General features: G+C 37.8%; 1 protein-coding gene across 4 annotated transcripts in view; it reads left to right on the top strand.

The window, feature by feature from the left end:
• LOC148374604 (adenylate cyclase type 1-like) overlaps positions 1-26,271 on the top strand; it is an 86,737-nt gene that overhangs the window by 940 nt on the left and 59,526 nt on the right. For 3 of the 4 annotated variants that reach the window (XR_015850757.1, XM_088338577.1, XM_088338564.1), the window contains exons 2-4: positions 9,268-9,417; positions 11,677-11,795; positions 24,684-24,795. Coding sequence is in view for 3 of the 4 variants with exons in the window: in XM_088338577.1 (XP_088194703.1) it covers positions 9,268-9,417; positions 11,677-11,795; positions 24,684-24,795 (381 nt within the window). In the remaining variant the exon portion in view is untranslated. The remainder of the gene's footprint in view (positions 1-9,267; positions 9,418-11,676; positions 11,796-24,683; positions 24,796-26,271) is intronic. The other variant, XM_088338585.1, reaches the window with a different exon arrangement.

The raw sequence follows: 26,271 nt of genomic DNA, 5'->3' as shown, positions 1-26,271 counted from the left end.
TTTTGACCCAAGGAGCCATGAAAACAAAATATTTTGATGTTTTTTTTAAACATGTTTTTCTCCTGTAACAATTGGTTTCAAAACAAGGTGAGAGCAGAGTTATTTTATAAAAATCTTACAGATTACTGCAAACAAGAATAATACGTGTGTGTATATACTTTAGGCCAGCTCGGTGGCCTTGGGGGTAGGGCGTCCGCCCCGAGACTGGGAGGTTGCTGGTTCAAGCCTCAGCCGAGTCATACCTAAGCCTTATAACATTGGTAATCATTGCCTCCCTGCTTGGCGCTCCACATTATTGGTTGGAATTGGGGGGTTTGGTCACCTAATGACTCCCAATATATTAGATGGGTTGAGTGAGGGGGCTGGGAATCCCCTCCTCTGTATCAATCTCCCAGAAAGAGTCAAAAAATGTGAGTGTGATCTTGACTCTGGCCACCTCCTACTAGGGGGATATGGCTCCGGTACATATATATAAAATATATACCTTAGGCGCAGAGTGCGCCGGGCGAGAGTGAGAGGGGAGAGCGCTATGCGTGCAGAGGTCCGCCAACTCCTACCACTCACTGTGGCGTTATTGGGTGTTTACAGTTTGTGGGTTTTTATCAACAGTGAACAATGTTCAATGAGCTTCCTTCTAACGGATTCAATAGAGACATAGAGCAATAAGGGGGTCTGTTTGTTGGTGTAACACTGCGATTGTGAATTGAAGTTGAGATTATGCCCCATATATTCTGGACTGAACCTTTTTCTTCCTGTGTCTTTTCGGCTTCGCACACACTATAATTGGAATGGCATGGAGAAGGTTTGCACGGGCTGGATTTGATTTTTAAGCTCATGAAAAGAGGCATATCTTGCTCATGAGCCATAGGTTCTTGACCCCCTAGTGTAAAGTAAGGTCCTGCAAATTAGGCTGGGGCGATTGTCGGCCACTAACTCCTTTTCACATATCTGTCAACACCAGCTAATTGCTCCCCTTATTAATGATTTCAATGCCCCTTTTTAAGCGATTAGTAACCCTATAATCACAATGCGGCACCTATTTACTCACAGCAAGACAGACCATGTAGAATACAAAACAAAGATAATTTGTGTAACCAAGTTTGTTTTCCTTACCAAATAAACGCCTGATCGAGGATAAGATGTGCTAGTGTACCATGACAATATGAGCACATACCTGCATTAAAAACGCTTACTCCTTTTTTCTTTTTTTTCATGCGCAGCTTTTAAAATGTAAACAAAAATTTTGACTCAAGAATATGCGTCACCCATGTGGCTTAAACGCACAAAACAATGCATTGTTTTAACTGTCTGTAAATAAACAAGGAAGTCCAAATTATGCTACAGGGGAAATTGGGGGCCACCATCCGCTTTTCACCGGTCCACAAAAGTGTACCCAAAATTTTGAACAATTTTAGTCCAATAATAGTTGCATTTACCTCGCCGAATGTGTACAAATGTAGTCATCAAAATGCTGTTTTAAGGGACATCTTGTTTTATTTAACAGACAAAAGCGGTCAATATTAATTGTTTTTAATTGTGGCTTTTTATTTAGGCCCAGCACAAAAAATAAAATCAATCATTCATTCACCATATCTATTGTCAACTCCTTGAAAAAGAGTCAAGCCTTTGTCGTTTTTGGTCCTTAAATTGTAGATGGGATTTGGTTACTGTCCAGGACTGGTCGTATACTGAGCAATGGCCACTCCACAATCCTAAAGTAGATTCCTAATCTAAAATCTATACTTATTTTTTCCTTTTTTGTTATTAGTTTGTCTAATAATTTACTGAGTTTCAAAACAGTCCTTACCCCCTTCCATTTTTCTCTCGCACATTCCTCGTAAATGGTCACATTTGGAAACCAAACAAAATAAACACAAATGCAAACACATGTATGAATTCACTTTGCTAAATTCAGTCTATGTACACAAAGGCTGAAACCTAGTGGGAGAAGAAATGGCTTAGCTGCAAGTGTTCCACTGGCAAGGAACAACATGTAGGATTTATCCTTTTGTGGGTCACCACAAGGGTAGGTGGTCCCACATCCCACTCATGAGTCACTGACTCACTGTCACAATCCTGTGTCGCCTTGACAGTTTGGATATTTCTAAGAGCTCTTTTGGATTTTTTTATTTTCGAGATGTGAACGTCAAATGTGAAACTTGTCAATGTTTTAATGTACCGAAAATAGACATTAGGGATGCTAGGTAAAGCAAAAAGATGCAGGATATGTTGTTGCGCAAACTACCTCTAACTGAACAAAACATGGTAGAAGGTTTACGTAGGATATGTTGGAATACCCACTAGTTTTAAAAAAAACGAAACACAGAAGTAGGGGACTCAGGGAACATACTCTCTCTTGGATAGGGAACAACTACAACAGGTTCCAACACCAACCAGCTTCAAGAGAACAAAACATAAAACTGATGACACTAACTAGTTGTAACCGATCAAAAACATGAAAGGTAGACAACCCAGAACATATTGGAATCTTTTCTTTATTATTTGACAAAAACAGGAAATCAGGACAACACAGGACGTGTTGGAACTACAACTGAACAACAACATGAAAGCATAACTACGCAGAAAATGTCTGGAAACTATGTCACATTAAACAAAACGTAAAGATAGATAAAGCAGGACATAGACCCACATGCTGATAGAGCCATAATGGAGTGCCATGACAACAAGATTATAAAATACCCAATTTACCAGTACACAAGTACAGTGGGAAACTATAATCCAAAAAGTTTATCAAATAAATTCAAAAAAGTTCTATAGAAATACACAGCGATTATTTGTGTGTTCTTTAATAACACACTTAGTCTTATGTGTCTATCTTTGTCTTATCGATCCATTACTCCAACTATCAATGTAGCACCAACCTAGATATAAAACCAAGACTATATTAAAGTATTGTTACAATTATAATAAAAAAAAAAGGATAGGTAAAGTCACTGTTGCAATTTTAAGGCCGACCAGAGTTGGGGAAGTTGTGGTCTACGAATTGGAGGTTCATGCCACGGGGCTCTTCTCCGAGCTTAATAGATTAGCTCTACCTATCTATCTGCGGCCTACACTGTCCTTCACACAGTTGCCGAGGCGTCTCGACGGCCGCGCCGAAGGGAGGAGGGGGAAAAAATATCCTCTGCAAATATGCTGCCGTCGGCCAAGCGCATGATGAACTGATCCAGTCTCAATTTGTTTTTCCCCCTGAGAAGTGTTAATGGGGATCCCGGTGCCCAGGCAACCACGTTCTGCCTTGACTGGCAAACTGACCAAGTAAATCACTTTACTGTAATGGAACAGTTCTTTAATTATCGAATTGCAGGATAAAAAAGCCCAAATTCTAAAAAACAGCCATCCACCAAAATGAGTACACTCTTAATTAAGGATCGACCGTTATGCGATTTTTTAGGGCTGATACAATTATTAGTAATAGGAGGAGGCCAATAACTGATATTTGGAGCCGACAGTCATTTGCTGTAAAAACTTAAAAATTGGATAAAGAAATGTTCAATTTGGCAAGAAGAAATAAAGATTTGTTATAAATTTATATAAAACTTTAAGAGCTCTCTAAATCCTTTACCAGTAAATCTATTTGAATTTCATGACTAATCTATCACGTAAAACAAAAGTTAACAGTGCATGAAATGAAATTACGATTAGCAGCAACTCGTATAAAGGTACACGTAAACTTAAATTGCTCCCTTGTTTTGTTATTTTACAAAAGATTGCTAAAAATGTCAATACAACCAACATGACTTAAACAAACTTAAAACAAAAAGTGCATCAACATTTCAACAGAGCTCGCAAATGATCAAGTGTGGGCACTCCTGCTTTAGAGCCAGATCGACAAACTAATGTTATGGTAACAGCTAATCGCTGAACCTTCCACTTTAGTATGCATTTTATGCTCTCTCTCTCAATCACAAACAGACACGCTTGATTGACAAACTTATGCTGTGATCATAGCTAATACATTAGTCTCCACCTGAACGTACATCCATAAAACAAGAAACTACACTTATTACGCTATCTCTTAATCACACACATGTTTTGTTTTTTTTACCACGGACCTTTAGAAATCTGAATATTATCGGGGGTCTTGACACACAGGCATGTCAGGACTTTAGGAGTTAGCAGAGCTGCTGCTGTTGTCTTCTCCTAATGTAATCCTTCCTTCTTTAGTGGCTCCACCCCTGGTCGCTAATCCAATCAGAAGGCGCGGGGTGGGTAGCGTGTGAGACAGAAGGCAGGAGAGAGGCGTGTATTTGAGACTAAATACTTGGCCCGTCGAAGAAATAAAAACGCCGGTACAGATAGCCGTCGAATTCCCATATATTGGTACCAATCATCGGCCCACCTGATAATCCGATTACCGGTTGACCGCTACTCTTAATACCGTTGGTCGCTTTTAATAAATTCTGGGTGGTTCTTGATGGCATCATTCAATGTAATATCACTTTGTAAGTATCATTTTAGGGTAGCTTGATAAAAAAGTCTAAATCTGTGTAAAAAATATTGACCCACCCCCCCACTTAAGACTATTTTACCCATCTCATTATGCAAAACCGTTTCTGGGTAGTTGTGTACAAAACCTTCCAATCTAAGTGTTGTTTTCTTCAAACTAAACCAATTTGGGTCAAAAATTGACAAAAACTCCACTTGATTTTGCTTGAGCCAACTTTTTTTGCAGCAAACAACACTATTCTTATGACTGATCCAATTCTAGGATTATTATATACCAATTAACCACTGGATTGTGGATTACATTTTTTTGGGTCAAAATAGTTTAGTTGTTATTCAAATTTCTGATGAGTCCAACCTAAATAGGTCAAAAAAGTGACTAATTCTACATTTTACAAACAAATTAACCATAAATAGAGGTTATTTTAAAACACAGCAACCCCCATTTTTTTTCTCTTGTAGATAAATGACCCATATAATTGGGCCAGGCGCTTTTTTTAGTCTCTTTTTCGTCCAAACTGTTTTGACAATCAAGCACTAGATCCAAAATTCAAAGCATTTTGGTATCAATTTTCCCTATCCTAATTGCATTGGCTGTCAAAATTTAACCCAGGACAGTTGGTAAAAAATTTAAGCCATGAATGAGTGCCAAATGCCCATACTGAAGGTTTAAACTTTGCAAAAAATAGATAATCATTTTTTGGGTATTGCATTGGTTAAGAATAACACGCATTTTATTACCAGCAATTCTAAGAACAATATTAAAAAATATATCTATATTCTAAAAGTATGCGAACTTGGAAAAACAGCACAGCTGTTATCATTTTCTATTGTATTGTTATATAGCATTTCTGTTTTCACTCACTAAGTATTAAAACAATGTATAGTTCTGGAATTGTAACTTTGTAATAATACAATTCAGATTGTGTCCTCTTCGTTTTTGTCTAAGTAAGATACTTAGAATGGGTGTCATTTTTTTAGGCAAGTACGTGCAGCTTTCCTCAAGTATTTCCCTTTTTCTACCTCTGTGCAGGAACTGAGTTTTTGCGCGACGAAAAAGACGAGTTCCATTACAGCTGTAAACTTGCGTTGAGTTTAATGATTAATTCATATCCCCCTGGATAACAGTCACACGCTTTCTCCCTCAACGTCACCCTTTATTTTTATGCTTCACCAGTAGCTCTGGTCTCCTGAACTTCACAATTTTTATCAATTACTTTCCTGGTTTACCATTTCATTTTGTTTTGCAAGAGTACACAAGAAAATGTGTTTTTTCCGTGCCTGTATAGATGAATGAGCTGCAAGGAGCTGTCCCTAGTGCTGAACTACACTGCAAGTGCTCATGGTCTGTCCTTGGCTGTCAAAAAAGTGGTTACGGCACAGTTTCCTAAAAAGCAGGCTAGCTATTAATGTCTGGCTAGTTATTGGACTGGAAGTCATTCACACGGTAAAAAGGACACGGGGAAGAGTGTGCAACCCAAATTTCCTCACTAGCTGTAAAAGGAGTAATCCTAGCTTCTAATGCTTCCTTTTCGAATGCACTGTTTTTAAAAATGTCCTTTTAAAACTCAACAACAGTCAGCCTAGACTAAAAGCATTCACTATTTTCTTGCCACTTTTATTCCCTGGGAGAACAATGAGATTCTAGTATCTTCATTTATTTTGTTACTGGTGGTTTTTCGCAGTTTCTTCTGCTTTTATTTCCTACTAGCAAAGAATGAGAATTGTTTATTAGTTTTTACCTTATTTGAATTTCTTCCCCTTTATAAGCTTACAACTGTAAGCTGTCTTTTTCTTCTACTTTTACTTCACACTTTCTTACCGCAATTGTAGCTTGTTACTATCTCTTCTTCTCAGTCGCCAACATATAAGTCTTTGCTTCCTTTAACTAGTCAACCTAGCTTCCACTAACTCTTCTAGAACTTCTGTGTCTTGATTTTCTACATATAAGCCTAGTTCTTCTTTAACATTGCACACACCTTGGAAAAAATATAGAGAACGAAAACTGATTGATGTTTTTTTCCCTTTAAAGCGAGTAAAAAAAAGGTTGTATTTCATCAAATCTGCATGTAACAGGTTATGTGCTGAAAACACACACATACTCTGCAGAAGGTGGGTCAATGAGACAACAAAAATACGCAGAGCTACTTCTAATATATTTTCAGGTTTCATAAGAATGAACATTCAACAACAAAAATAACTAACTCTTGTTGCGATAAACTCCATTTTACGTATAAACTTAATCAGGATATAAAATGTCTGTTTTAAAGAGTGTCATAACTGTGAAAGTTTCTAAACTTTCTATGTGCAGCAAGATTTTTTTCAAAAAAGCAAAAAAACATTAGTTACTTGTCTCAAAGGGAGATTCTGTATTATTCAGCACGTCTAAGTGGTAAAAGCCCCATTCATTAAATAAAAAAATGTTAATTTTAACAATGAACTGTCATGTAAATATGATTCTTTCTAAATACACATACATTGAGAAATTTGTATTTATTTTACATTAATCGAGGCTCACTTAGAGGGAGCTGACATGATTTTCTGTCATCCTGCTGAAAAGGGTACCTCCAAAAACTTTGTGGAAGGCTGGCTAAGAAAATGAGAGAAAATAAGGCGCAGTCTAGTCCCTTTGAGTCTCCAGTGTTTGTATTTTTCCTTGCACCTTATAGCACCTGTTTTTGGTTGCACTACAGGATACAGTGACATCTAGTGGTCATATATTACACGGTGTCTTTTTAAGGAGAAAAACATTTACTGTAATGCTGTTAACTCTTCTTTCCGTGCAAATATCGTAAATGCCTCCAGAACATTACTTTGAATGGACATTTATCCAAACCGATGCATCGTCTGTTCAATTTGCAATTAAAACGAGTGTCATCACCCCGCTCGTAATTCCGCTGTGGAAGGAGTTTATAAAACTGCCACCGCTGGCGTCCTTGTGGAGAGCAACAGTATCCCCTAAAACTCAAATTATAGCAGTTTAAAGGCTCGCCATGTAAAACATACACTTACTTTTTCCAAAATATGTCCATTTTTGTTCACTGCACGTGTCCGTGTTGCTGGAAGCAGATTAATTGTGAGACAAACCATCACAGGCTTGCACTAATATGATTTTATGGCCAATTAAGGCATCCAAACAATGCACCGTGAGTTTATTTCTGATTATAGGGAAGATTAATGTAAAATGTGAAAAATATATATATACATTCTTTTCCATGGATTTAAGCGTTTTAATGAACCATGGTGCATAAGTTAATATCCGACCCTTGTTAGGTTGATGTTGAAAGTCAACCAACCTTGGTGAAGCGAAGGTGGGGTGGGGTGAAGGTGGGAAACCAAGGTTGAAAGCGGCCATTCTGGCGCACAGTCATCCTCTGTGATGGATGCGCATCTGCTCATGCGTTAATCTCGCATTCCCATTGATGCTCTGTTGGAAAACTTCACATAATCATCACTCATCCTTAGTCTCCTCAAAGATGAACAGCTGTACCTCTTTATTTGAGCACTACTAAATATGCTAATTTCTGTGTTCGAGTTTAATTTGAGACAAAAAGCTTGCTCACTATACGAAGAAAAATCAACTTCACTAGTATTCTCAGAAGCTATGACTAGAAACCTCTTGAAGCCGCTCACCACTCTTGACCACTTGTGACTGTTCACAGTTAGTGACTGTTTACACCAGCATTAGCTCATTAAGTTTGCACATGCCTTCGCTTACACCTTTAGGTTCATTTAAAGTTACAGTAGCTTCAATTTTAAGTGTACAGTAAATGCCTATCTATCATCAACAGTCCCTCAATCTCATACCTGTCAACCCCCCGGATTGGTTCCCCTTACTAATGATTGCAAATCACTCATTTGTATTACACGATAATAAAGCTTACAAACACAATATAACACCTACTCACAGCAATACAGACTATGTAGAATAAAGCAACAAAATTAGGAAACAGTTGTCGTCTGCTAGCAGTGACTGAGACAATCTGTATCCGAAATAGGGAAGACGAGCTCCGTCTATTTGAAAAAAATGTGCCCGTATAAAAAATATTATTCAGCGTACACAATTTGAAATGTATCAAAATACATGTAATAAGAGGAAATGTATTTGCTGACAGGTATGTGATCTGTTACTCCAACTTGCACCCGACTCACCCCCTTCCTCTGCACCACATGCACACATTTTTTATGGCAAATTCCTAAACATGGCAGGTGCTCATAATAAACTTTCATTTTATTTTGTTAATATCATCTTATGAATTGATGATTCCAGATTGTACCTAGGTATGAGTGAGTGTAAGAATGGTTGTCTGTCTCTGTGCACCCTGTGACTAGCTGGCAACCAGTTTAGGGTGTTGTGTCTGAAGAGAGCTGGGGTGGGCTTCAGCACTCCCGCGACCCTGGTGTGGATAAGCATTGCAGATGATATATTGCAGAAAATACACTCATCCATCCATTGCTGGATGGGTGAATCACTCTATGTTTAATTAATATTTTATTGTATTTTTAGCACACACGCGCACACACACACACACATACACACACACACACACACACACACACACACACACGAGACAGAACAAACAGGTATATATAAATACTTAGATCCCAAGCAAAATAATTTTTCACCGCCCTCGCTTTGCTCGCATGTGATAAAGAGCCAATGAATTTGAGGGACAAAACAATTCTTCATTTATAATATTCTGTTTAGGAGTCGAATGTTTACCAATATATTCTGTAACATTCCCCTTCTTTCTGATCCCTCAAAGTAACATTTTGTTTTTCCTTTCATTGTGTCAGTAGCTGGTGGCCAACACGGTGCTGTTCACCAGCGTCAACCTGTCGGGATTGTTTGTGCGCATCCTTACGGAGCGAGCGCAGAGGAAGGCCTTCCTGCAGGCGCGAAACTGCATAGAGGAGCGATTTCGCATGGAAGACGAGAATGAAAAACAGGTGCCTACCCACAAAGTTAGTTACAGGAATCCCTGGCTATAACGAGGTTAACTTCTCACATCTCGCTGCTTTGCCGATTTGCTTTATGCATTATGTTCTCCATTCGAAATAGTCCCTACTCGCTAGGTAAAAAAATAAAAAAGAGTGTTTATTTGTACAGTATACAGTACTTGTATTTGGTAAACGAATGCTTGGGCTTTTGAAATTGATTTCTTCTTTAGTGTTAATGTACTTTTTAATTGTATGCTGTATTTATTGTAAAAGGAGTAAAGGTTTTCTCCTTCGAGATTTTGCCAGTCACTGGCTCTTTTTGGAACGAAACCCCCGTAGTAAACTCAAATAAAGTAATATTAATCATTTGGCAGCCTCTCCATATATTCTCATTTTAATTCTAAATTCTGCAACTTTAAAAGGGATAATCAAAGTAAATAAAGGAAGGCTGCAGATAGTCTGCAAATTCCCTTTGCTACCCTGAATGCATCATGTTGTCTCTAGAAGAGATATTGTGTATTATTTATCGCCCACTAGCGGTAAAATAACTAATTTCTTAAAAAAACTATATTGATTTAATCAAAAAGCAAAATACATTTGAATTTATTTCACGTAAAATGATCCTCAACTTGAGGGAGCTGAAACAAATTGTCCGCCATCTCGCTGCCACAGTTACCCTTCCTTCTACCCTTCCTTTTTTTTCCCGCTTATCGGAGCCTTAGTAGGGAGGCCCTTACCTCCCTGTCCCCAGCCACTTCATTCAGCTCATCGTTCGGGATCCCGAGGGGTTCCCATGCCAGCCTACAGAGGTAGTCTCTTCAGTGTGTCCTAGGACGTCCCAGGGGCCTCCTGCTGGTAGGACACGCCCTTAAAACTTCCTGTTTAGGAGGTATTCTTTTTAGATGCCCAAGCTACCCCAACTGATTACTCTCAATGCATAGAAGCAGCGGCTCTACACTAAGTCCCTCCCGAATAACCGAGCTTCTCACCTTATTTCTAAGGGAGAGCAATGCCAGCCTGCGGAGAAAATTATTTTCAGCCGCTTCGATCCAGGTAATTGTTCTTTCGGTCATGACCCACAATTCATGACCTTAGGTAAGGATAGGAACATTGATAAACGGGAAAATTCAGAGCTTCGTATCCCTGCTCAGCTCCTTCTTTATTTTGAAAGTTGTTTTAAACAAGCTACCAATTGAGTTTTACAATTTGACCTATATATATATATATATATATATATATATATATATATATATATATATATATATATATACCAGTGTTAACGCCATTATAAAGAACATAACTGTTTTTTTTGTCAGTAACAGGGTAATCTAACGAATTACTTCCACTATTCAAAATCGCGACTACCATATAGTTTGATAGGGATAACAAATATATACTATTTACTAATGAAGCGAAATAAAAGGCGAATGGGGGTTGATTCGCAAAAACATTTACGCACTTCGACTCGTGTTGTTCACGAACGACACATCTCTATGAGCCGGCTCTTGGAGGTTAATCTAGGGGCTCGCCTCCAATAAACAGCCAGTTCCATTCGAGACGCCTTTGTTCTCTTTTGATTGGTCGATATGCATTTTGGGGGAAATTCCGTGTTGTTTTTTTTGTAAATATATGTTTGTGTAAAAATATTAAGTTTATTTTTTTGTCTTCTTCTTCATCTGTCATTTTTCCTTTTGTTATTTTCCTTTTTCCCCTTTCCCCTCTCTTTTGTTTATTTTCTCCCTTTTTAAGACATTATCTGTACAATGTTACACAATAATTGGTATTGTAGGGATTAAAGCAACAAAAACAACCGAAAGAGCCGCATGGGACCCTTCATGAGCCGAGGCAATAGCAAAAAGCGGTTCTCTAAAAATAGTCAGAATTCCCATCCCTTCAAATAAACTTCGGTCAAAGACATCACCGCAGTGTTTCATATTTGCTCAGAAATTTTAAAATTCTTTGACATACAACTTCAATTAAAGAGACGGAAATAGTTACTTTCCCTGGTAACTAGTTACTAGTAATTCAGTTACTTAGTCACTTTTTAGAATTAGTAAGTAACTATAACTAATTATTTTTTTAAAGTAACGTGCTCAACACTGTGCATTATGCATACATACACATTATAGTATTATAAATGTACATGTCTATACAAATATAATGAGGCCAATAGTGCTTTACAGCTCCTATTTGTAGTTATTAAAAATGAAAAAAAAGTATGACTGTAATTCTAACAGCGATACTGTTGGTTTTTCCCCCAACATCCAGGAGCGCCTCCTTATGAGTTTGTTACCCAGGAATGTCGCCATGGAGATGAAGGAGGACTTCCTGAAGCCCCCAGAAAGGATCTTTCACAAGATCTACATCCAGCGCCACGACAACGTCAGGTAAAATTCCTGAATAGTCTGATGTGGCGTCTCTACCATTGCTGCTCATGCAAACAACTGAGAAAAGAAATAGCGGGGCCCATAGAAACCAAGTATGGAATAACATTTTAGGAAAACTCGTCCCTGAATGGGATGACGGCCTAAAATTATAACAAGTGTTTAAATCACTTTAAGAAAAGCCTGTTTTTCCCAGTTCAGAAAACCACTGAGTTAATTAGAAATTCAACAATGTTATTGCATTTAAAAACACTAAAATCGAGCCGATCCTGGCCCTCCAAGGAAACCCACATTGAAAATTCAATTTGGGAGACGTCAGCCTGCCAGCGTAAAAACTGTCTTTGTGCATCTAAAGATTTGCCGTTTTGGATCATTAAACAGAATCCACCGACGTCCGCTGACATAAAAGATCCAATTAGGGACTTCGTAGGAACGGGATAATAGTCTACTTGTGGGCAATTTCGGGGTCATCAAGACTTAGCAGCACTCTCTGGGGGAAAAGGCCTTGTGAGGTTTTGGAGGAAGAAAAACTTAAATGAGGCTTAAGCAGTTTTCTGTGGTAGTCAACTGAGGGAATGACATTTCAGTGGAAAGAAGACGCTTAATGATTATTGTGTTTCTTTGAAAAGACATTCTAGAAAAATGTCTTCCTTTTAATGATTAACACATTATAGCTCATTTAGCCGTGGCCTGTTGCCCAAAGATGACCCACACAAACGTTTCAAGCTTCTTACCTGGCCATTAAAACACATTTATTCTCATTGACAAGTAATCTGGTTGTTTAAAAATGGAAATTGGAACATTTCTTACTCCAAAATAATTTCAAAATAACTTAAAAGATGCACAACTACAAATTGATGGAAGCGATGCCACATTGGAAGAAATCCTTTTTGCAACCTACCTTGTACTGCTGATTATATAGTTCATAATTCATGAGAAAGGATGAGCTGTTTTGGGGAGATTGTCTTTTATTCAGTGAACAAAATATCCTGTCGATCTTGAAGGGGCAGGGTGTATTATGGCCCACAAGATGTCGCTACATTGCACATCCAAAACAAGTGCCAAAAACTCAGGCAAGAATACAAACTACAGAGACTCAAAGTGACCGAAAAGCATCATTTTTCTTCTCATTTATGGTCCGGCATTTCTAGAGTTGTTTTTTTTTGGTACCTGTTGCAGCAAGATGGCGGACATTTTCTTTCAGTTTCTTTTCTGGACCATTTCTGGACGCATTTCTGAACCTAAGAGTGTCTTAAAAATGCACGTTGATATGATAGTTTGTTTGTCTTTGCTTTTTTTTGTTTTCAATGAATTAAGTTTTTTTTTACCGGTCATAGGTGATAAATAAGACATGCTGTCCCTTTAAATATGTGAAAAACTTGCATAGGACAAGCAGTGAGGCTTAGCACTATGGCCCAAAAATGAACAAAAAGTCCAGATACATGCACCAAAACATTCCAATGACAAGTCACTGCAATACAGTAAGAGAACATTCATATCTGTTTTAAGTTATTCTCAATAATTATAAAATATTTTATATACAGTATTCCTTTCTTTTCGCAGAGGTTGCATTCCAAAAAAGTCCCGCGATAGTCAAACCTGTGAAGTGGAAATATTTGTTTATTTATGTAGAGTACATTTCTTTAGGAAAAAGAAGGGAATTGTTAGGTGCATCCACCTTTTATAGCGTGACTGGAACCTTCTGAGTAGAACTTTTATTTGATTGAGAAACAGAAAACTCTCAATTTGGTTGGCAATAGTTAGTTTTCTGCTAGGCCATCCTGTCAGTAAATTTCTCGAACTGTATATTCTATGATCAGGAATCATTTACATCGACCTATCATGACATAAGAGCACAAATATTTTTATCATAATAGGAAAACAGGTCAGTCTGCTCCTGTAATTCAATCAACTGGTAGGAGACAAATGAGTTGTCTTGTGGGGGCAGTTTGTGGCTTCTGAGTCGCAGTGGGTTTCTGTAATATGGAGAAAATATCTCCACATTTATTAGATATCAGTAACACATAATACATACAACTGTAATGAAATAACAACTGGAGATCTACAAATAAAAACACAGAAGGCAAAATTGCAGTTGATTGAATGGTCTTCATTGTCATTATACAATAGTATGACAAAATCAGAGGGCTTCACCTTCCAGTGTAAGAAAGTGATGTGATAGAGAGTGGCCGGCTAGCTGCACGCAAGCATTGGGGATACCCGAGTTTGGCCAAGTCCCTGTGATGATTAAAATACACGAGTCACAAATGTAGGGGTTTCCCACAGGCATTAGCTTCAGGTCATCCATTTCACGGGTAATGGATCTGGCTTTGGTGATGTCAGATCTGTTACGTAGCCTAGCCGCAGTTTGCTGTACACCTAAGCCTCGCGATTGCTTTCCCTCCTGACGCTGCCTCAGTCTCTTCCTGCACCTAATAACAATCCACGGAGCACCCAGTGGTAATGAGCATTTCTATGCGCTCTTTTGACCTTCTTCAGAGTCTGATTTAATTGATGAATTTCTTTTCAATATACTGGGCTTCTAAAATACAAGCTGTCGCCGTGCTTTGCAGTTTGTTTTGGTGGATCTGTGCACCCGCCTGGCTATTTGACTGACAGCATACACCATCCTATCTTAGTCGCACACACAGACAGTCCCGCCCACCCAAGACACTCACACCAAACCCTGCAACCTGCCCCAGTGATAGCAGTTGCTGTGTGTTGTCTGCTGCGGAACCCAATGGAAGCACGATTTGCACAACGGCAAGGGATTACTGTACACCACGGCTAAGAAGCTAATACCCCTTGACAAAGACAGCGCTGCTGCCACCAGTTGTAGTGTTTATGCAATTAATTATTTTCAATGTCGTTGATTGAATTTAAGTTTTTCTCCAGATAGTTTTTTCACAAGATCTAAGGAAAATGTGTTACACAAATTGTAGCTGTCGTGGCCTCCATTTTTTTAAACAGGACATCCACAGTTGCCATTTTGCAATTGCTGTTCACAGAAAATCAATGACTAATCACTGGTCCTGAGCCACTCTGATGACATTTTCACATGACAGCAAGAAAAAAATAGTTGCCCAGTGATATGTTCCGTAAACACTGTGTTAACCAGAATGCTGTGTTTGGCAGGTATAGAAAATATAATTGAAATGTAAATATACTTGGATTGACTTCCCCTTTAAGGTTTGCCATGCCTTAAAATTAAGACCCGAATGGGAAGACATTAGAATGTAGATGACAAGATTCCTGTTGCCTGAAACTCAGTGTCTAGATATGGATTCAATTTATGAGGCTTTTCTCTGACTGTTTCTGTGTCCTCCCACCCATTCCTCCCGCACCCCCACTCAAAATATTGGACTCTACTAAAGAGAGAATTGACCAGATTGGACGGTCGACACAGGATAGGATTTATATAATTCAGGCGGACTTTAATTAGAGCATAGACGGAGCACACGGCTCGGTTTACTCCGACATTTTTCTATTATGCTCGGACAAGGTGGGCTCCATTTTGATCTGATTATTGTCTGGCCGGGCGGATATTGTTGAGAGCAGCTGCAAAAAAAAAAAAGGAAAAAAAGATTAAACTTGTGAAGGTAACTGGGGCCTTCCAACAAGTTTGGACGTATCAAATAGCATGCACTGTAAACTGATTTTTTAATAATACTAAGATTACTATTACTATTATTATTAATACTACTAATTTAAGTATCATTTTATTTTCTTCTTCTTCTCCTTCTTCTTCTTATCATTATTATTATTATTATCATTATTCATTATTACTATTACTATTACTATTATTTACAATTTCAGGTACCATTATCCCTCTTTTTCAATGGGGGTTGCATTTAAATAAGGACCTGCAACAGTCAATATCTGCAAAGTAGAAACATTTATTTGTTGAAATATTTATTTACTTACTTTTTTATTTGTTATTCATTGAAACCCTAATAAGAAAAACTCGAGCATTTGCTCTTCAAATAAAAATACTGTATTAAAGGTTTTGTTTTGTTTTTCTACGAAAAAAACTATGTACCGTCAAGTCATAATTTTAAAACTAAACTTGCCGTTATTTTTTTTGGTTTGAACAAATTTATTGACACTAAAAACAGAAAACAATCATGACAATCTCAACAGCAATTAAGCACATTCACAATATTATATTCCAATATTATGTTTTTAACAGCAAACACAAAGTGAGGTTTGAACAAACCTTCTCGAAAATCTTATTAGCAATCAAACACAATTTCATTATATAACATCTTTGTTAGTGTCAATAGATCCGTCCAGGCCAAAGTCGATTATCCTCGGTCTGAACAAATACACCGACACCAACAGCAGCAAAACACAGTCATCAAGCATATTCACAATTTTTTTATATCTGACAATATGACGTGACGATATGACATTTTAACATTTTTTCCTGACATTTTCAACATCAATTAAACAATTTCAGAGTTATTTTCTTTTAACAGTAGTTAACCAGCGTGTAAAAGGCAATACTATTGTGCAAGGGCATAGCTCTGCCATCCCACCCTCCCAAGCAGCATTCTTCCAGTCCTCTGTGTGGGTCCTCTCCCTTCTGCGTGGGTCCTCTCCCTTCTGGGTTCCACAACTTGCCGTTATTTTTTTTGGTTTGAACAAGTTTATTGACACTAAAAACAGAAAACAATCATGACAATCTCAATAGCAATTAAGCACATTCACAATATTATATTCCAATATTACGTTTTTAACAGCAAACACAAAGTGAGGTTTGAACAAACCTTCTCGAAAATCAAACATATTCACAATTTCATTATATAACATCTTTGTTAGTGTCAATAGATCCGTCCAGGCCAAAGTCGATTGTCCTCGGTCTGAACAAATCCACCGACACCAACAGCAGCAAAACACAGCCATCAAGCATATTCACAATTTTTTTATATTTGACAATATGACGTGACGATATGACGTTTTAACATTTTTTCCTGACATTTCCAACATCAATTAAACAATTTCAGAGTTATTGCACTACTGATTCCCAAACTGGTTGGAAAGGTTTTTTGGACACCACTGTTTACTACAGATTATATTTTGTCGCCAACATGTAAACCAGGGGTTGCCAACCTACTTGCTAGTGATTAGCATGAAGGGCTACTAGTTTGAAAATTTACTGTTCATGGATACCTTAAATGCCTGGGTCCTGGACACCACTTCCTGTGGGCAAGTACAGTCTGGCAGCGCCCATTTTTCCCAAGTCCGTTTTTTTCTGTTTACTCCCCCACATTAAACAGATAGTACTAGTTTCCATGGTTACCAATAGCAGGACAAGCCTCCATATCTGACGCGAATACAGCACACTCATCATCTGGTTGCTGTTGTTGTTGGTGTAAAGCAACGTCACACTTTTTAAAGATGAGTTGGACCTTGCAGCCCACTTTATGGATTTCTAACATAATAGGTTATTACTTTGTTGTTATAATGTTATTACATGTTAGTGTTAGTTTGTAATTTTTAGAGACTAAAAAGGCTCAGTCAAACACTAAACATGATGCACGTTAGAAATCAAATTTCCTAGAAAATTATAATCTCCACGGGCACCATGTTGGAGACGCATAATGTAGACGTTATTTAAAATAACCAAACAGGTTCAAAAATGTTCACCTAACTAGAACACTCCAAACAACAAATAAAAGTACTGTACTTTATAAAAGTTTTTTTTTTTTTGCGAATAACTTCTGTACTGTCAAATTATACGAATCATAAACCTCACTGCTGTTTGCACTGCTAATTCTATAAAAGGGGTGGACATGATTTCAACGCACCAATTTTTACTTCAGATGATATTTTGTCGCCATCATGTGGACGTTATTCAAAAACAAAAATGCAGCTTAAAAATGCTTTTACGTTCTTGTTATGTTTAAACTTAGTTGGTTGGTTGGTTGGTTGGTTGGTTGGTTGGACCCCTTAACCACTAGGGTCGTAGGGCCACCATTTCCTGTGATGTGTCTTGGCTGAGTACAGCCTGGTGGCCCCCCATCCCTCTCCAGACCACGAGATAACACATCAATGGATTTTAAACTTGCAATGAGTACTAGGAGAAAGAAACACTCGCTTCTGAGACTAAAACACACACGCAGTCTTAGGAAATTAACTCACCTTGGATGTTTTTATGAGGCATTATTGTATGTTGATGATAGGTCAGGTCATGCCCATATTTCAGGTCGGAAATCATTTTAATAGTATCTTTAAAATTCCAAATGGCTGAGAGTAAATGTTACTTGTTTCTTACACTCAAGCCCATTCCCACAGCTAATATATTGGCCAGGCTAGCAGATCACAAGTTTACATACGTGTTAAAAAGGAGCTTTAACACCTATGTGTTCTGCGCAGGCTGTAAATATCATTAACATTATTTAAAGGTGAAATTTGCAAAAACTTAAAAAAAAACAGAGCAAGAAGCCTGGTGAGCGTTTAATGAAGGAACTTTCCACCATTAAAAAACGATTTTTAAAACAAACAATTAAATCTTGATACTGCAATATAATTCCTCATTTACTTACTATGTTTTGTATCCGAGTGTAGCAAGACGGGATGGAGCGCCTGATTTTATATTCAAAATTGCGTGTCTATCCTGTAAAATCCATCAGGATAATCTTCTTAAGACATCCGATAATCAGTTTTTTTAACTTTGACAGCCAGGAAAAGAAAACGCTTTAAATGTGTTATTATTTGAACATTACTAGCTGCTGGAAATAAGGAATTATTCACTCCAGCGAGAACTAAAGAGGAGGGAAAAATAGGCTAGGAGCTTTAAGTGGGCCCTACGACAGGATCTATTGTATTATCGCCAGGGATTAGATAACAGGACATGTGTTGTGTAGGCTTTCCTATTCAAAATCAATTTGGGTTCACTCCAGTTCTTCGCTTCGTCGTTGGCTGCGATACGCAGCCACAATGCAGTTAAGGGTCACATTAGGCCCACTGTTTGCAGATTTGCGCTAATGCAGCATTCAGCGTCTTAAATATTTGCTTGTCACAGATGGCGACCAATTCCAGTGTTGGCATGAATTAGCGACAGCCCTCTTCTTCGAAACGTCACTTACTGACATGGTATTGAAGTCAAACTGATATTTCCAGGGTGAAAGTCTGTGTAACTTCTAATTGTATTTTGCATCTCATTTTTATGATTTTTTTTTATAGGATGCTGTGTCGATACGCACGGAGTCATAGGAACTTTTTTTTTACCATGCTCAGGCGACTAGTTTAAGGAATTTTTGTGTAAAATCCGGGCCTTGGAACAGTGGACCAACTTTAACCCTTCTCCAGGGTGCATGGGAGTTTTCCCAATCAATCCAGTCAACATGTGTTTTGTGGACTTGGAGAAGGCGTCTGACTGTGTCCCACGGGGCGCCCAGGAGGGGGTGCTTCGGGAGTCTAAGGACAGTCTTATCAGGGCCTTTTGGTCCCTGTATGATTGGTGCCAGAGTATGGTCAGCAATGCCAGGAGTAAATCGGATTTGTTTCCAGTGGGATTTGGACTTCGCCCAGGCTGCTCTTTGTCATCGATTCTGTTCATAAATATTATGGACAGAAATTCTAGGAGCAGCCTTGGTGTTGAAGAGGTCCAGATATGGAGCATCAGCATTTCATATTTATCTGCAGATGATATAGTGCTTGTAGCTTGCTCAAGCTATGATCCTAAACTCTCCCTGGAGTGGTTCGCATCTGAGTGGCCAGGATGAAGCATCTCTATGTCCGAGACCATGGTTCTCTTTTGGAAAAGGGTGGTATGCCCTTTCTGGAGTAGTTCAAGTACCTCATGAACTTGTACATGAGTGAGGGTAGGATAGGACAGGAGATCGACAGATGAGTTGGTGTAGCATCTATAGTTATGCAGAGCCTTTACTGGTCCGTCTTTGAGAAGAAGAAGCTGGGGCGAAAGGCAAAGCTTTTGATTTACTGATCTTCGTTTTAACAGTACCCTCATCTATGATCACAAGCTGTGGGTCATAACGGAAAGAACAAGACCAAGTATACAAGCACAAGTGTATTTTGCACGCTGGCTGATAGATAGAGTGAGAAGCACGGTTATCCGCGTTAAAAAGAGCCAGCTGAAGTGGCTTGGGCATCAGTTAAGGGCGCCTCACTCGGGAGGTGTTCCGGGCATGTCTCATTGTCAGGAGGCCAAGGGATGACCCGGGGCACGCTGGATAGACTTAGTCTCTTGGCTGGCCTGGGAACGTCTCGGATTACGTCAGACGAGCTGGTTGTGGATAAGGAGGTATGGTCTTCCATGCTGAGGCTAGTGCTTCCGCAACCTCACCTCGGATAATCGTAGATAATGGATGGATGGATGAGTAAATGCAAGAACAGATATTGGATTCAACAAATCCTGTAAATGTATACTTTATCCCTCACCCCATTCTGTTAATAGCCTTTAATGAAGTTTAATTATGTACATTTTTATATCACTGATTTGATAACAAGTGTCCTGTGGTGTGGTAAGGGAATTTTACTGGGACACCTCTGTAGCTAGGGAAGACCTTTACATTTCAATCAAGTTGTGGAGTCTCAATAATCAACTTTCTTGGTGAGGATTATAAAACTAATCAGAATAAAAAATTCTTTATGTACAGTGCTGTTCAAATTAACAGCAGCGCAGTGTGACTAACCAGATTATCCCTGGATTTTAGTATATTTTTAATTGTTACATGCCAACCAAACAAGACACAGCATTAATAATAGGCAAGCTCTGAAGGCTGCGCAACAGGGCAAATATTCCAAAAGGGTCTGTTAAAATAGCAGAATGGCAACCAATCTCTAAGTTTGTTAATTTTGGGAAATAAAACAAAAACAAAAACAGTGTTAATCAGGTGAGAATCGGGTGGCGCCCATTTAAAGATGATGAAGCTAGCACAGGTTGAACATGCATTATAGTTAAATGTGTCGTTCAAGACACTACTCTGAAGAACGGGATTAAAGTACACATTGAAGATATGGAGCATGGTGGTGCAAGTATCATGGTCTGGGCATGTTTCTTCTACTCTGGTGTTGGCTCATTTATCGCATACCAGGGATCATGGATCAGTTTGTGTATGTCAAGATACTTGAGGAGATTATGTTACCTTATCCTGAAGAGGACATGTCCTTGAAATGGGTGTTTCAACAAGACAATGACCCCAGACAATTTTGGTGTCAAACCAATAAAATTAATGTTATGGAGTGGCCAACCTAATCCCCGGATCTCAATCCAATCAAGAAATTGTGGGGTGGTACAAAAAGAGCTGTTTGTCAAGCAAAAACAAGAATGGAAAATGAATTGTGGAATGTTGTCAAGCAATCATGGAGTGAAATAACAACTGAAAGGTGCCACATGTTGGTTGCCTCTATGACACACAGATGTGAAGCAGTCATAAAAAACTGCGGTCATGCAACTAAATATTAGGACTACTAAATCCTACCCTTTTTTGGAAATATAAAATAGTTTGAGTTCGTACAGTCAACAGCAGACACTGCTATTTTTTTAACACAGCCCTTTTTGCCTAGTTGCAAAGCCTTCGGAGCGTGCCTATTATGAATGCTGGGTCTTGTTTGTTTTCTGAGAATCTACTGCACCTACTGGTAACTTGTTTGTCATGTAACAATAAAAAGTATACTAGATCCTGAGATATTTTGGTTCGTCACATTGCACTGCTATTATTTTGATCCGCATTGTAGGAAATCTCTGAATTCCAAGCCAATTCCAACTCCAATCAAACTTTTCTTTCCAAACCTCAGGTGTGGTTTTCATCAATTGATCCGGTCAGTGCCCATTAAAACACTTAGTTGCTGTTTTGGAACAACCGTTTTTTTATTTCTTGTTTCAATTAGGTCAAGTCGTTGTATATCAGTTATTTTTGAAAAGGTACTAGAAACTGAAACCAAATCTGATTGTTCCCCTTTCCCATTGATCCATCATTGAATTAATTTCAACGCCTAAACATGTAACACTTGAAAATCTACAACAAACTATTTTCAAAAGAGTCAACACATTTTTTCCAATAGTCAATTAATTGTTTAACCACCCTATGTATTAGGAATTCTCTAAGTACCAAGAATTATAGCTTCTCAATTGAAATGTTTACATATTTTCTAATTATTGTGTTTTTCCTTACTGGAAACATTTTCTCACTTGGTTATCAAAACCAAACATTTCGCATATATCTGTAATCAAGTTTATGGTCATAATTAGGCCAATTTCACATTTCTTCAAAATGTTCAAATATTGGTCAACTCCTGTGTATTTTATTTCTTCTTACAAATGATTGGTTGTTTTGAATTTTACTTTAAAAGGTTTTGGACTCAATCTTGTCATTTTCTTTTACTTTGAAAAACCACAATCAACATATTTTCCCATTTTCAGATACAGTATAGGTCGAGCTAGTAACTGAATTTTGATGAAATACATGCTTTTATTAAGACTTTTTCAGCATTAGATTGGAATAAAACCTTATTAGTTGATTGGAAAAAATAACAGATTTTGATGCAATCATATTTTTCATTTTATTTTAATGGCTTAATTGTTTTCTTTTAGTAAACCAGGAATATAATACCTAAAATGAGCTTAACAGTGTGATATGGTAAATGGTTTGCTGAACTTAACATTTTTTTTACATTTCACCAAAAAATCTTTCAGCAGAATAATTTTACACAGAAAAATCGTTGTTTTACCTATTATACTACAACAGATCGAATTACATTACAAATGACTCCTCTCACCCTGGCCACCACCTCTGAGACCTGTTGGTATAGCCAAAAGTAGCTGCTACACGTCCCTTAAAACAAGGACAAACAAGGCTCAAAGACAGTTTCTTCCCCAGTGGCTATCACCACACTACACAAGCACCCAAGTCTTATATCTTGCCCGTTGTATTGAAAAGTGGATATTATATAGACACATGGGTACAAATACATTAATCATTGTCTTATTTGGGATTTTTGTTTCTTGTAGATGTTATTGCACAATTTGGCGTAGACTATCATTACGCTGCACTTATAGTTAGGCCAGTCTCCAAGCACCACCTTGTAAATATTTTCACAGAAAATATAATTATGACAAAGTCGACATGTCAACTATACCTTTCATTGCACAATATTTGGACATTAATTTCAGAAAGTGCAAATAGCGTTAACAATACAATCTGAAAACCTTTAACAGTTAAAAAAAAAATACTTCTACTACAACAGCTGTTACAGAGCAAAAGTCTAGAGAAACATCATCAATGTAACCAACAAGTTCTTTTGACTCTGTTGCCATTCTGACATCAGATTTACTGATTTTTGTTCAGGAACAGTAACATGTTTACATTTTCGGAGCTTGTTGCTCTTTGTATGCCAATCCCCCATCTCAGCAAACTTTCAAAGCAGTACTCTCTATTTTTGTTACTGATAATACAAAACAAAACATGGCTTAATTTAAAGTATTAAAATCAGCTTTCATTGGGCCTGAAACATTAAAAAAAGACTTTATATAGTTGGTTTCTCCTATGTGTCCAGTTACTTCACGTGAGTTGAGCATAGTCACGCTTCTTATCAAAACATGCATACAGCCTTTTGAGAGTGAACATAACGGCCAAATCCATTTTATCACATATAGTTTACTTGAAATATTTTATTTAGTTTACAAGAGCCTGATATACAGCACTTTGCTGTATCATTATCAAATAACATTTGGTTCAATTAGATTTATTCACTCTTAACCAAAAGAAAAAAAAACTTAATGGCTACTAGAAAAGTCCAAGAATCATTTTTTTGCGTGTAGGGTAAACTTTTTTCACGTGTTTATGTACATTTGCCACGGTAGCAGACCACTTTATAACACAAAGGACACCTGGCATCGTCCTTTTCTTTTGTTTAAAAAAAAGGCCACACAGTGTTGTGCTTCCTGTTTGCAACATATTTCATATTTAGCTTCTGATAAAGGTGCGCACATAGATTTCTCCCTCTCTTCTGCCTGGCAGGCAAGATGCAGTAGCAGGCCAGGTAGGGAGAAATGTTAAAAGTGTGCCTGTCAGTCACGAACACAGGTATAAACTTAGAAAGTGGCCAAGGGAACTAGGTCAGAGAAAGTAGCACTAAACTATCTACATTTGAGGAAATTGGTGGTGGGGTGAAGTATTGATCTCAGAACAATCCAAATACTTGCTTAGTAATATAGATAGTTGGATAAATTTGCCCACCTCTAGCTGTCATGCTTTACTCTAGCATTTTTGTTTGAGCAATTTTCCGATCTTGATCTTGACAGTCTCTGTCTCCTTTTAAACGCACATTACTAGAGTAAGGAACAAAATAGAGGGGAAGGGGAAGTAATGGGGATATCATACCACACTCGTTTGCCATAAATAATCATAAAAGAACTGCTGTAAACCGAAGACCTCCGATTGAATCGTTGATCAAGCAATCAACAGAAGACGGCAATCTGTAAAATTGGTTTATGATCCGGCTCGCCAAACAACCAAGTTCCATACCACTCTGAACCGGCCTGCTTAGCTGAAACGATGTCAAGAAGGTCCTGGCGGCTGCATATTATCCCTAAGTGACTCAGCTAACAGCAAACATCTTCACCTTGATCCCCATGAGAATACTCTGGCTGCTATTTTCGGTCAATGTGATCTGACTTCGCCGCTAGTCAAAATAGAACCGACGTTCCCTCAGTCTATCTTGCTCTTGCCATCGTTTTAATCTTTCTCTGCCCGTTGCCGGCACTAATTGCCATCTTTGATTCGTCAGGCGTGGAAAACCCAAAGTTGCTGTTCAGATCGACCTCCTAAATGTCATTTAAAGAGCTCCCTCACTGCTAATCTGATCCGCTACCACGTCATGACAATAACAAGCCATTTTTCTTGTTTTTTTCCTCTGTGGTAGCATCCTATTTGCAGACATCGTGGGTTTCACCAGCTTGGCCTCACAGTGCACCGCCCAGGAACTGGTCAAACTTCTGAATGAGCTTTTTGGAAAGTTCGACGAACTCGCCACAGTGAGTCTCTTTGTATCAATGGACATTTTCAATGGGAAGTGTTGGGAAGGATGCTAATATTTGAACGCGAACTAGACGAAAATTTGAGCTCTGTGTCTCGAGGCTCGGTGGATAATGAAACTTCAATTAATAATTTACTTTAGAATGGTTATCACAGAAGTGGGCAAACGCTTTAAAACGCAGGCCAAATTAGGTTTCACTGAGAGCCTCATAAGCATAATGTCTGTCTTCAAAGGCCCTGATGTAATTTAGAAATGTACAGTGGCTCGCAAAACTATTTGGCCCCCTTGAACGTTGTGACCTTTTGTCACATTTCAGACTTCAAACATAAAGATATAAAACTGTAATTTCTTGTGAAGCATCAAAAATAAGTGAGACAAAATAATGAAGTGGAACACACTTTATTGGATAGATTTTGTCTCTAAACAGACCATTTCCATCCAAATGGTTTTGAAACGTTTAAAATGAATGCAAAGTAAAATATATGATATATTTGCCAATATTCATTTAAAAACTTAAATTGCAATAGGCATAACTCAGAAGTGATCTTTCTCTTTTTTTTTTTTTTTTTTTTTGCATAAAATATCTTGATAAATGAAGTGAAAATAAACAGTCAAGAAAAATATAGCCAGTTATTTGAATGTTGGCGACACCGGGGACAAGAGTGGTACCAAATCAATACATTTTTATAAGTGGATTTTTTTTTAAGATAAGTATTATAATTTTGACATTTCGGGGGCCAGATTCAGAGCCCTGACGGGCCACATGTGGCCATAGTTTGCCCATGCGTCATCACACATTTTAATAATCCTATTAATCCTACACTTGACTTGAATACTTTGTTTACATTCTAAAGTTCCTAAAGGGTAAAACAACTTAAAAAATGTCCAAAGATTGATTTAGCGCTCTAAAACCAATAAATACAATCAATATTCTATATAATTTTCTGGGATGTCTTGCAAAAACAAATTCAATTAATTTGGAATAAATACAAAAATTGGTTGTTTTGTCTGAATTGAATGAATGAATGAATGAATGAATGAAACTGTATTTCAGACATGATTAAAAACAAAACAATAAGTCGAAAACAAAAACAATGTTAACATATATGTACGAAAAGGAACAGGAAGAAGAATATGCTTATTTAGTACCACTCCCAGACTTCCTCGTTCACTTAAAAAGCAGGTTAAATTTTTGTGAAAATCTCTCCTCCCAAAATTATTATTATTGTTGATCACCCACAAAATCACATCTCTGTTATAAAGTCCCTCCCAGATTACTTTATAGCTTAGAACCCCCAAAACTTGGTCATTCTCTTCAAAGCCCCAAAAGTAGAGTCATTTTAAGCAAAGAACAAACAATACATCAAAATCCGTAAAAAGAACAAAACAAAAATACCACCGAAAATATCAGATGACAATGATCAAAGTAATGGATCTAAATGTGACCTGATTTGAGTTATTATTCTCCCAAATT

Source organism: Urocampus carinirostris, chromosome 1 (genome assembly GCF_059441175.1).
Source record: "Urocampus carinirostris isolate Australia breed hairy pipefish chromosome 1, RoL_Ucar_1.0, whole genome shotgun sequence".
NCBI classification, from domain to species: Eukaryota; Metazoa; Chordata; class Actinopteri; order Syngnathiformes; family Syngnathidae; genus Urocampus; species Urocampus carinirostris.
The sequence above is the reverse complement of the archived record's forward strand: the minus strand, read 5'-3'. Positions and strand labels throughout refer to the sequence as shown.